At 51.4% G+C, this 12,680-nt stretch overlaps 1 protein-coding gene across 1 annotated transcript; it reads left to right on the plus strand.

The window, feature by feature from the left end:
* The first annotated feature begins 11,672 nt into the window (after positions 1-11,672).
* On the plus strand, positions 11,673-12,438 carry Ascl5 (achaete-scute family bHLH transcription factor 5). Its single transcript, XM_051148239.1, has one exon. It carries the CDS (start codon positions 11,673-11,675, stop codon positions 12,240-12,242), a length of 570 nt encoding a protein of 189 aa, XP_051004196.1. The 3' UTR covers positions 12,243-12,438.
* The last annotated feature ends 242 nt before the right edge of the window (positions 12,439-12,680 follow it).

The following is a 12,680-nucleotide window of genomic DNA, read 5'->3' on the forward strand; positions in this document are numbered from 1 at the left end:
TTTAAGAACAAACCAACCTGATTTTCAGACATGGGTTCCAGAGTGCATTTCATTGGCAATAGCTCCTGCCTCCAGAGGAGAGATTATGTAGCCAAGAATGGAAAAGACCAGAAGCAGCATTCTCCATTGTATCTCATATGATGAGAAATTAGCACAACTGCAATGTCCCATGGGAAATGATCTCAACCCCACCAGCATCCTGCTGTGCACCGCTTTGGTCCCACCTGGAAGAACAGTTGCATGGGTCCACCTTGGAAATGGGAACCTTAGACTGGCTATCCGTGGGTATAGGCTGGTCAAAGGGAAGGGAGTGGAGGTGGAGGCAGGCCAGTTGCTTCCTGTGGCCTAGCACTGCGTTTCTCACTTGGCCAAGGGCATCCGTCATCCTTGCACTCCTGGGTACTTCCTCACACGCCTGCCAGCAAAGCTAGCGTGGCCCAGCCCAGTTGCTCTGAGCCCTTCCTGAGCTGCTCAGCACTGCTGGAAGAGGCTAAAGTGGGGCCATGTTGGGGTCATGCTGTTCACTGCACAGCCAGCCATCCTGTAGTCTGTATTTTCCCTTCACCATACTCTAGAAGACCTTGCTCACTACTTCAAGAAGATTAGGGCCTTAGGTGTGATCTGAGGAGCCCCCTACCTGTGTCTGCAATTTTTTTCCATTCATATTTCTCTCTTTTTTATATATAAAGGATTTATAAAGGATTTACTTATTATGTATACAGTGTTCTGCCTGCATGTAACACCTGCAGGCACGGGATCTCATTATAGATGGCTGTGAACCATCATGTGGTTGCGGGGAATTGAACTCAGGACCTTTGGAAGAGCAGCCAGTGCTCCTAACCTCTGAGCCATCTCTCCAGCCCCCGTTCATACTTCTCTTAACTGAACTTAGCTGTGGTCAGCTCAAAACCAGCCCACCCTTCCCACGGTGGTTCACTGTCTCACAGTGGGACACTGTCTCCTCGTCGCCACCCTCCATCCTGCCCCTTTCACTAGGGTATTGACCTTCATAGGGTCCAGGTCCAGCCATGGCCATAGTGGAGACTCCTCCCTGTAACTGCCTGCTGCCATCCCTTTCCAGTCACCCACTCTGTGTCTTCTGTAGACTGACCTCACCCTCCACCCTCCCCCGGAAACAGTTCCCAGAGGACTTGGGGCTCCACAGCTGCCAGTTACAGAGGACGTCCCTAGTCATAGCCTTTCCACTCCCGTCTGCCTCATTTGATGCTCTTGACCCTCTCTGTCCTTCACTGACGTCACCGCCTGGTTCCAGTGACCATCCCTTCACATCTCCCCAGGTATTGCTATTTCCCAGGCTTCTGCCCTCAAGCCTACTTGGGCGCAATCTACTATTTAAGTCAAAAGTCTTCTGCTCAGAAGTTTCTTCTGTTGGAGTTCCCTGGTGTTCATCACAGAATCTGGTCCCGAGATCTGCCCAACCTCAGGCTCCTGACTTGTCTTTCTGGCTATCAGATGGAGCAGTCCTCTAGGTGCCCCAGTGCCTGTTCAAAATCTGCACGCTTATGATTAAACTTACCTTTGCCCCAGACTGTCTCCTTCACATTCTTAATTCATGGTGCCCCCATCCACCAAGTGGGGGTGGCCCATTCTTGATGCAACTCTGGTATCCAAACAGCCCAAAGCAACTTCATCACCAAATACTTGAGCGGCTGTCCGTCCCCTCCCCGCTATTACTGACCTAGACCAAGCTCACCATTTCTTATTCACTGACCCGTCTTGTTAGAAACCACCAGAGACCTCGCTCACAGTCATGTTCCTTGACTGTTTCAGAACGTCCTGGGTGGCAGGGCTCCTAAGGTACATGAGTTCTTCCTTATGGAGGGCCACTGTCTGCCTGTCCCTCTAGCCTGTGATCCAGAACAGTAGGCGTGAGCTCCTGGGTTGGGTCTATGCAGGCCCTTGGCAGAGGGGACACTAGGCAGGTTGTACAGAGAGACACTTATCTATGGGTGTCAGGTCTTAGGTTCCAGCAGGCCACAGTCCTGAGCTGCCCTCTGGGGCTTTTATTCTTGCCAGGAGGACTGGACAAGAGTTAATTCAAGCTTCCTGTCAGCTCCCAGCTCATTAGTACTATTTCACAGGGCTGAAGAGCAAGCTGAGCTGGAAGGAGGACATCCCAAGCCTGAGGCTTGCTGCTAAGCAAGCCTAAAACTGTGCATCTGCTCCCCAAGATCCAAAGCCTCCTTCCACAGCTCTACAAGTCAGTAGGCAGAGTGAGCAGTGGGCCCCAGTTGAGGTTAGCCCTACCCCTCAGAGCCAGTCCCCATGTCTGTGTTAGTCCCACAGCCAGGGTCCAACCTACAATCCATGTTTATGAAGGATGCCATCAGATGGGCCAGGCAGAAGTCTCTGTATTCCTTCACTTGTAAGCAAGAGGGGAGGTTAAACCGTACATACAGCCCAGCGGTTGGTTACAAGCCACTTATAACCAAGCAGCTTCAAACTGAGTTTTAAACTCTACATGTTGGACCAGCAAAATGGCTCAGTATTTGCTGCCACACCTGATCGCCTGAGTTCAATCCCAAGGTCCCACATAGGGAAAGAAGAGAACTGACCTGCACAAGTTGCCCACAGACACCCATGTTCCATGGCACACATATGCCTACACATATACATATAAATGTACTACATAACTGGGATGTACAGATCTATGGGGATACGCATGAAATTCCTGAAGAATAACAAAGCATTACATTGGATCACATGAATACCCACAATTATTACCTGATATTATGGATGATTATTAATAAAAAATTAATATATTCTATTAATATTTCTTAGAATGTATCTTTTCAAGACTTTTTGTCCCAGAGCAAATAACCTAAAAAAACGAACAAAACAAAAACTCTACCTGCTTCACTTTCTTCACTGTAATGAGAATAACACTTACCTCCACCCTGGCCCTAAGGACAACATTGCTGATGCAAAGACCCTTAGCCTGACCCTTCCACAGGGGCACAAGGTGAGTGTGGGCGGCTCCTGTTGACATTACTACAGTGACTGCTCAACATGGTCTCCTGTCACTGTTCCCAGAGACTAGCAGCCATCAGGTCATCTTGACCAGCCTTCAGCTAGCTAGACCACCCCACTGAGACTTGATTCAGAATTTCCCAGGGCAGGCATGCCCAAGGATGCTAAGAGTGCTGATAACTAACTGCATACAAGGATACAGAGGGTCAAGGCTCTGGTCCCAGTACCAGCAGTACTGCTACTCACTATCTGACCTTGGGCAAGGACAAGCTCTTCAGTGACTCCCCTTTTCCCCTTTCTAGATGACTACGGAGCCTGTGGTTTCCCAAAAGGTCAGGTCACAGGAGTGAGGTGATTTGAGATGTGCTTGGAATAATGCATTTTCCTCAGTTGCTTACACATTTTATTGAGTATTCCAAAGAAATAATTAGTGCACTACTTGATGGCCCTATATATATTGATACTGAGAGCAGGCAGAAAAGAGCATGCAAGTGAGCGTATGTCATGGTTGGTATTGGGCTCATGACACAAAGGACGCTGGGAATGAACAACAGATGTGGTGGAAGCAGCCTGTGTTAACAACTCAACTGTTGACGTCTGGTCCCTTCAGAGCTGACACCTGTCAGTGACTTTCTCTCTCTAGGTTTCTGTTTCTTCATTAAGGAAGTATGGAGTGAAAGGGACCAGCAGGGATCTTCCCAGTGTTGGGCTTCCAGTGTGGTACAACAGCAGCCCAGGCCAGGCCTGAATGTACCTATGGTGGACCCTGGACCTCCTCCAGCCCCACTGAGCAGTAAGGAGTGGTAGTTGCACCCATAGCTGCAGAACCAGGCTCCAACTCCAAGTGCAAGCTCTTCCTAGCACGCAATCTCAGGCAGGTCAAACTACCTTCTTCCTCTCAAGTAGTGACGTTTCACTGGGTACTCTAAGGGGGAAATGAATGCTGTGCTCGCACACACACACACACACACACACACACACACACACACACACGAGTGCATGAATGTACACATGCAAGAGGCATGGGATGTGGTAAGCCTGCCATCTACTATTCTCAGCATCCCTCTCTGCAGTGGGAAGTAGGGATTCCCATTACTGATGGGAAGAAAGATCCTTGCTGTGTCTGCAGCCCCTGGCTAGACTCCCATCTGTAGAGAAGCCACACAGTGTAAGAGTGAGGCAGCTGGCTACTGGGACTCCCAGATTCTAGCCTAAACCTCCTCTCTGGCTCAGCTACTCTCCCCAGCCAAATCTAGGTTACGTGCACAGGCAAACTCCTCCCCTCTCTTCAGGCCACTTTCCTCTAGGAGTCCAAAGGACACCTTCCTGGGCTCTGCTGCTTTGGCTTTGGGTAGTCCTGCAAATGTACCACCCTTTCTGCATTCTGCAGTCCTTGGCAGTTCCAGCTGGGCGAAGCCAAGCCCCTTCCCCTCCCACAACCATCACTAGCCTTGGAACTGTCCTGGAGAGCCACTGCAGCTCTATACCCCTCCATTCAGACTAGGAGGATCTGGCAATTGCCAAACAGCCCCGACCTTAACAGGTATCATGAAACCTATTGTAGAATCATTTCCATTAAGCAAAGGACACTTCTCCCCAAGCCCCTGTGTGTTCCCTCTGCGTGTTTGCAGTCTTCTTCCTAAGACCTGACTTCTGGGCACTACACATGCAAACTTTCCCTCGCCCTTCAGATGGGCAGCACTTGGAGCACTGCATGGGGGCCTCTCTAGACTCCAGCCCAGTCTCTTGCCCAGGTTCAGGGCAGCCAATCACAGCAGGCCAGGAGCGGCCTATCCCCTTTCTCAGGAGCCCCCTCCTCTCCTCCCTCCCTTTATGGGTGTGTCACACACACGGAAGCTTATTCAGGTGAAGTGTACCTGGTTCCCAGTGCTGTGGCAGTACAGCTGGGCCAGAGGCCAAGGGAGATGCAGAGAGGCACACAGACAGCTTGGAGTTCCTGCGGTCACCTGGAGTCCCAGGAGCCCCAGAAACAGCAGTTCAAACAGGACCGAAGATCAAACCCCAGGCGAGTAGCTGAGAAGTGTGTGGTGGAGGCTAAGGGGTGTGTTTTATCCTGAAATAGAGTTGGAGGAGGGAGGCGGCTGTTTGCTTAGGGCTTAGGCATCCCCTCACAGCTCGCCTACCCAAAGGAGAAGAAATAGAGCCCAGCCACCTGCTGGTGGGGTTGCAGCACCCACCTCTTGGTGGGGTAGAAAGGTGGGATTAGCTGTGCTGCCGAGGGCAGTGCCACCAGCCAATGTTTGTCCATGGGGCCTGCCTCCTAGAGAGCCTGCTGGGGCTGGCTTACAGCTTGTTAGTACCTACAGATCATCATGGGTGTTCTGCATAGAGATCAGCCGAGAGATGCTTTTCTTGGACAGAAGCGAAAGGGTCAAGGGCTCAAGTAGACGAGAGCAGGCCCTTGAGCTGGGTCTGTACTTGGGAGCTGGCCCCACAGAGTGTGGGCAGCAGTTAGGAGGCAAGGCTTTTTGAGGCGACTTGTGAGAGCTCAAAGCTCAGCTTCGTCACTCAGCAGCTGCGTAACCACGGGCCATTCACTCCTTTACATATCCTCTAGTACCTGTTAACAGGGTCAGTCAGTAGGTGCTACCTCCCAGCACTGCTGTGAAGATGAAATGAGCGTTTAACATTCAGCGCAGGGAGGATGTCATGGAAATATTTTTGCAGCTTCTAACACTGAGGTTTACCACACTTACAGTCTCCCTGAGGCCTCCCTCAGCTCTCTGGGCCCTCAGCTCCCTCCCTCCCGCCCCCAACACACACACCCAGGGGATTATATAGATTGCTAGCACAGGGTAGGTGTCTGATAAGCAGTCACTCTTGTCTGTGATAGGGGCCAGCATTCTGCCAATTAAGAATAGGTTTTCTCCCAGGGACATCTGGGCCTTTATCTGCAGGCAGAGATTGTATGGTGAGTTTTATCTCCTCAGGGCCATGGACCTCCGCGTATCTGCTCTACTGCAGACACTAGGTACGGAGGTGGCTCTCAAGAGCTCCTGCTTGTCATAGCTCATTCAGCTCACTAGCATGTGCTCAGGAAGAACGCATTCCCCTTCATTGTAGGCTACTTTCTGGGCATCTCCAACCTGCCGGGAACAGTGATGGGCCCTACAGGATAGAGCACTGCATAGGACAGCGCCTGCCTTCTCTAGAGGGAGCATGATCCAAAAATGTGCAGCGAGGTCAATGGCCGTGCAAGAGGCCGCCACCAGTGTCCCACACAGTCCATGACCAGGGAGAGACCAATGGACAAAGGCTTTGGGGAAAGAAAAAGAATAGAAACAGGAGAGGGCAAAAAAGGCTCTGTGGACAAAGAGATACTCAAACAGGTCCCAGCAGGAGGAGGAGGAGGAGGAGTGGTGGGTGAGTGAGTAGAGGGGAGTGGCTGATGTCCCTGGAGGAGCGGACCCAAGGCTGATAGAGGGAAGCAAGAGAGCAGAATAGCATTGCGGTGCAGCTAAGGGCTGATGGGGACTGTGGTGAAGGAGGAGGAAGAGGATAGGAGCAAGGCACTGAGAACCCTATGTACCAAGCAAGAGGGTCAGAAGCACAAGAGTATCAGTTGTCTTTCTGGGGGAAGGCACCATGACCAAAGCAGTGCTTTAGACAGATGAATCTGGGCATCCAGAGCCTGGACACTGGCTACTGCCCCCAACAGCAGCTGCCACTGTTTACTGAGCACTCAAGCCAGGCAGCATTCAGAGAGGCCTGGTCCTCCTGGACCTTAGCCATAGCAAGTACTGATGGTTAACCCCAACCAGAAGAAGAGGTATAGAAGAGATTTGCTCACGCTCCTAAAGCCGGGAAGTGCCCGAGTCAGGATTCTAAGCCAGATCTGGCTGGTTCCAGGTCCTAAATCAAGGTAGGAAGAGATGAGAAGGCAAAGGAGGCAGATCAGGGAATTTGGTGGCAGCCTGGGTGAATGAGGTGGTGATAACCTCAGCCACCATGAAGGGGACAGAGTGGTGGCAGTTGGGAAACCAGGAGAGCAGTCTAACCTGGTCTCAGGACGTAGTTGGACTAACCTCATCTTTGCCACCTCCCCTCCCCCGTGGAAGATTCTGGAGACAGCATAGTTCTACCCTGACATGAACATCAGGCCCTTCTTTCAGGTGCTACAGGCCACTTAGCCCCGGAGCATCGAGTCACTTCCCACCTATAAGTTCTGAGTCTGGTGTCTTCCCTGGGAGACCTCAAACATTTTCTCTGTGGTCCCCAGAGGATTTCCCCTGGTGAATCCTGCAAGGGAACCCTCTGTGGAAATGGACACAGGCGTTCCTTCTTCCTCGGTCCCCTGAGTGGGCAATGGGATGGACCCCACAGTACTGCTCTCTACATGAGCTGAGCCCTGGGCTCTAGAGCAGGACCTTCAAGGAAGCAGACAGCCATGGTGATGATGGGTGGATCCCCCATGCAATGTCTGCTCTCAGTTCCCCCCCCCCCATCTCAGGCCATGACCCCAGATTACAGGCTATTCTACACTAGAATTTCTGGGGTCACAGTGGCTTTCTTCAGGAGAACTGCCTGCTTCATCCTGACCATCCTTCGCTATCCACAGAAAGGTCTCCTTTTCCATGCAGCCTTTATTTGAGATCTGTGTGATGGAGCCCAAAGTCTTCCTGAATACCAGAGGGTGGTACCCAGGACAGGGGACACAGCACTGGGAGACCAGTAGGTGTCCCTTCAAGCCAGATCCCAGACTCCCGGTCACGCCTTATTAGCCTCTCCTGCCCCCATTCTCAGTGCTCTGACATGCTCCCCACAGGACTTGCTGTACCCTTTAGAGGAGGTTCCACCTTGGAGAGTAGAAGGGGTAGTTCTGTCTTACAGTAAGAGTTAGCTTGAGAACAAGCCCCTAAGCCATAGCCTCTTCCTTCATGTTTGATGTACAGCGGGAAGCAGTGGCCAGAGTTATCTGGATGAGCACTGTGTACAAAATGCACTTTCGCTCTTCTGAATCTCAGCCTTGCTCACTCTCCTGGAGTTGTAAAGATTCCTCCCTGGGCTGACCAGTGACTGGCTTGTTCCAATGCATACACCGGGTTCTCTGGATTCCCAGTTAAAATATAATCATCAGAGTGACCTTGGGAGAGTCACTTCCTCTCTATGTCTTTCCTACGTGATAAGACAGTACCTATCCTGTAGTGGGAATCAGTGGCACACATACATACACACACACACACACACACACACACACACACACACACACACGCACAACACGCTTCATGTTGAAGGTGTTTCTTTTACCACTGTCACTAACCCCTCTTGCTCTGCTCTCAGCGGTAAAAGAATACAGCAGCACTGGGCAGCAGTGGCACATGCCTTTAATCCCAGCACTCTGGAGGCAGAGGCAGGAGGATCTCTGCGAGTTCAAGGCCAGCCTGGTCTACAGAGTGAGTCCAGGACAGCCAGGGCTACACAGAGAAACCCTATTTCAAAAAAAAAAAAAAAAAAAAAAAAGAAAGAAAGAAAGAAAGAAAGAAAGAAAGAAAAATAACAACAAAAGGATTTCTTGAAGTGTTGTGTAGTTCGTTTTGAATTTTCAGGTTCAACGTAAACAAGTTTCTTTACCACAGTGCTTTTCAGGGCCCCGTAGGTGCCAGAGGGGGAGAATACAGGTTGTATTGATCAAACTGTTTGACTGTGGACACTTTGGGGAAAGTGATCACTTTGTTCAGCGATGGGAAGATGCTCCTGAAAGCCGGAGATTCCATCCACTGAATGCTTCTTCTGGTTTAGGGCAGTTGAATGGACGGGGACCTCAGGAAGTGGTCTCATTGCTGCCAGGAAGCACCACTGAGCATGATGCACTGTCCAGGGAGCTCTCAGAGCCATAGGAAAAGCAGCAGAGTTGTGAAGATCTTGCATTCCTCAAACTCTTTCCCAGAGCCATCGCCCTGTGGAAAGAGTGATTCAGCCATCTTTTGACCTCAGACCCCAACTCCAGCTCCAGTGAAGACAGTGAGAAAGGCGAGGCATCTGGGATAATATGTGCAGGGAAGGCTACTATTCACTACTTCAGAACCATCCCTTTATCTAGTAAGGCGCCTAACACTAACTCCATGCACGTTTTATTTTTATTCAAATCAAATAACAAAACATATAGGTGCAATGAAAGTTTGTGTGAGGTGTATGATTGACAAACTCAATTTAAAAAATAGTAGAGTTGACAGAAATCCATTCTCCTCTTGTTTGCTGGTCCTAGGACCTTCAGGCTCCAAGAGGAGCCTTGAGAGGAAGTTAGAACTTCTTCATAGGATAATCAGTTCAGGCCCTGAATTGTAGTCATCCGCCACTTGCACTTCTCCTTCGTACCACACGGTGGCGCTGTTGACAGCCGTTTCTGCCAGGGAACCCAAGGGCAAGTTCTCAAAGCCTTATAGATCTTAGAAGTTGAGAAGAGAGCCACTGCTCCTATTTGTTTTGTTTTTATTTAAACATGGGCAAAGAGGTTTCTCATCATGTTCTCAGGGGTGAGCTCATGATGTCTGGCTCCAATAATTCCATGCCCCACCCCTAGCAAGACATCTTCCCAGGGGTGACCAAAGTGACCTTTCTCAGGGTAAGCTAGCACCCTAACTGTATTCTGCAGTGGGGCATTCCTTCAGCAGAACAAGCGACAGAGCCTTGAACAAGCGGCACCATATCTCACTATAGATGGTTGTGAGCCACCATGTGGTTGCTAGAAATTGAACTCAGGACCCCTGGAAGGGCAGCCAGTGCTCTTAACCTTTGAGCCATCTCCTCAGCTCTGGACCCCAAATTTTTAAAGAAACAGAGCCATACTGGCAAGTATCTTGGGCAATCTTTATGTTCCCTGCACTGTGTGAGGGATTTTACCTTTAGAGGCAAAAGCCTGGCTCTGCCCGTTGAGGCTCATGGCTTGAGTAAATTCACAGATACACAGACATTGACAGCCCAGGCGGGATCTGGAAAGCTCACCAGTGTGGGCAGGAGCTATATTTGAACTTTCCCATGGGCAGCAAGGTTAGCAGAGCAGAGAAGTGTTCAAAACCCAACGATGGGAGTATTAGCCAAGGTGTGAGTCACAAATGAACTAAGAACATCAGGAGATTGCCGTAGTGGTAATAAACTAATTACCAAGGTAGAGAAAAATATTTCCTAGGGTGTTCTACACTCAGTGAGAGGCTCTAGGAGTCTCCTTAGAGCGGCAGGGAGAGATGGAATTTGGTCTTAATGTCTCACGCACCAGCTTCCACCTGCAAGCATGTGCGAGTCTCTGTGAGGCTTTGGATCCTCGTTCACTCTTTGTTCTCAGTCTGCATGGACGCTAACTGTGGAAAGACTGCAAAAAGTGAGAGGACACAGAAGACACCCAGTCATCTGAGATCGCCACTGGCTTCTCAGGCAGGGAGAGGATTGGCTCTTTCCTGCCCTGTAGGCAAGACTTGAACACTGCCAAAGCCTCGTGATGCCCCATCGCTTTCAACGCAGGCCGCTTACTCACCCATTTAGTAAAACTCTGAGCCTGGTCCTCAAAAAGGATGAACAGAGCAACGAGTGCCACAGGGGCTGTGAGGAGCACTGAGGACACGCAGGAGGGCAGGGAGCAGGGCCGGAGAGGCAGAGCATAGAACTCGAATCTGATAAGCACAGCCGATGAAACCTGGTGGCATTTAAACTCAGCACAGACCAGTAATAACAGTTTTCTAAAACCTGGGGAAAGCTACATATAATTATGCCCCACCCTGGCAAACCCAGTTTTTGGCCTAATCCTCTTTCTTGGTTATTCAGCCAGGATTCATGAAGCGTCTATTATATGCTAGGGGCCAGGCATGGCTTAGGCAGATACAACGTGAGTACCACGAGCCATCTCACTAGTCCCCTCCCCCCGCTAGGCTTTTCCTTCGCCCGTTTTAGATATAAGGCCCTAGAAGGTAGCGGTGATCTGTATTCTCAAAGGAAATGACAAAGGAAATGGGCGCCATTATCAGCTAGGCCAGTTACCAGGGTGCTCCGGGATATGTTTTAACTCATTTGATAATCGTATCTGAGGAACTGTAAGAGATGCATTCTGTCTCCCCAAACACGGGAAATCTGACTCAAGGATGTCACCTGACGATTGAGGTGTGAACACAAGATTTGAGCTCAGATCAACAGCTCTCCAAATCCAAATCCCTCCTGATCGTTTCTGGAGACAGGGGTCCTGCAAAGGCCTTTCCTTGCTGACATGTTTGCTCTTCTTTACTTTTAGCAAAGTTACGGGACCTTTTCTGCTGAGCTGATGTGATCGCTGCCTCTCCCCCTACCACTACTCCCGCCCACTTCCTCGCAGCGTGGGGGATCCCCACAAGAACCGGTGAGAACAAGAACTGGGCGCTAGGGGATTTGGTTATGGAGGCTCACAGTTAGAGCCAGGAGCTGGGCTGGGCTACAGGAAGAGACAGACCACTGAGAACCAAGGAAGAAGGCTAGAATCCTCAGATCAGCACTTGTCACCTGTTGATCCGCTGCAAGGCTCTGCACTTGTCCAGAGCTATGAGTCACATAAAGAAGTCTAAGCCAACCCAAAAAGACAAAAGGAAGCCTTAACAACTCGCAGCGCCCCAGAGCTGCTAGCAATGTGACTTGTTCCGGTTGCCAGGACCGTACAGAACCCGAGCAAGGGCCTCACTCTGGGTCCAGCTCCACCGGACACAATGAACAGTAACTTTTGCCGAACCCTGGTGGACTGTGGGGCCCCCAGCGGCATGCAGCTGGGTGTTGTGGCCCCTGCGGGACAGACGTCGCTGGCAGCCACCGAGCCCCTGGCCAACGTGCCCTTCTTGCTGTACCCAGGCCACGCTGAGCCGCCTTACTATGACACTTACGCTGGGGTGTTCCCTTACATGCCCTTCCCAGGGGCCTTCGGGGTCTACGATTACCCGTTCGAGCCCGCCTTCATCCAGAAGCGCAACGAGCGCGAGCGGCAGCGCGTCAAGTGCGTGAACGAGGGCTACGCGCGCCTCCGGGGCCACCTCCCAGGCGCCCTGGCCGAGAAGCGCCTCAGCAAAGTGGAGACTCTGCGCGCAGCCATCCGTTACATCAAGTATCTGCAGGAGCTGCTGAGCGCCGCCCCCGACGGCGAGCCACCCGCAGCCACCTCCCCGCCACCCGCCCACAAGGGTCATGGCAAGGCGCCGCAGCCCCCTTCTCTGGTGGCCAAGTCCACTAGGTCTTCCTCCTTTTCCTCCTCGCCTTTCTTGGAGTCAGAGAAATCCAGCCTTTGATCTGGCCAGAGGCCTTAACTTGTCCATCTAGGAAACAGCATGGCTGCTTCTGGGTCCTCTGTGCCGGGCAGGATGGTGAAGTTCGAGGTCTGTGAGACGTGCGGGCCTGAGGTAGAAAGGGCCAGATAGGGATCCCAGGAGGTGGTGAGTACATCGAGCCGCGGAGCCCTGGGCAGCTCCTGGCCGGCCTCCGCGCGCGTCTCTGTTGTCTACTACAAGTCCGGTGGTAGATGGCTGCACTTTGACTCTTATGCGCCATGCCTGCGCCTTCCACAAGATGGCCTCAAATACTAGCAAGGAAGGGACTTGATTGCTTCTAGAGAGCAGGAATTCAGAGGAAGGGAGGCTAGGCAGCTGCTCGCAGTCAGCACCCTGGAGCTGACAGACTTGGAGGGTGTGGGTGTGAGTGTGGGTGCGTGCCCTCGCTCACTTCTTTCA

The sequence above is a fragment of the Acomys russatus genome, chromosome 6, assembly GCF_903995435.1.
Source record: "Acomys russatus chromosome 6, mAcoRus1.1, whole genome shotgun sequence".
Taxonomy (NCBI): Eukaryota; Metazoa; Chordata; class Mammalia; order Rodentia; family Muridae; genus Acomys; species Acomys russatus.

Excerpts from the sequence above, each read along its gene's own strand:
- Ascl5 (XM_051148239.1), top strand. The coding sequence starts at position 11,673 with ATGAACAGTAACTTTTGCCGAACCCTGGTGGACTGTGGGGCCCCCAGC.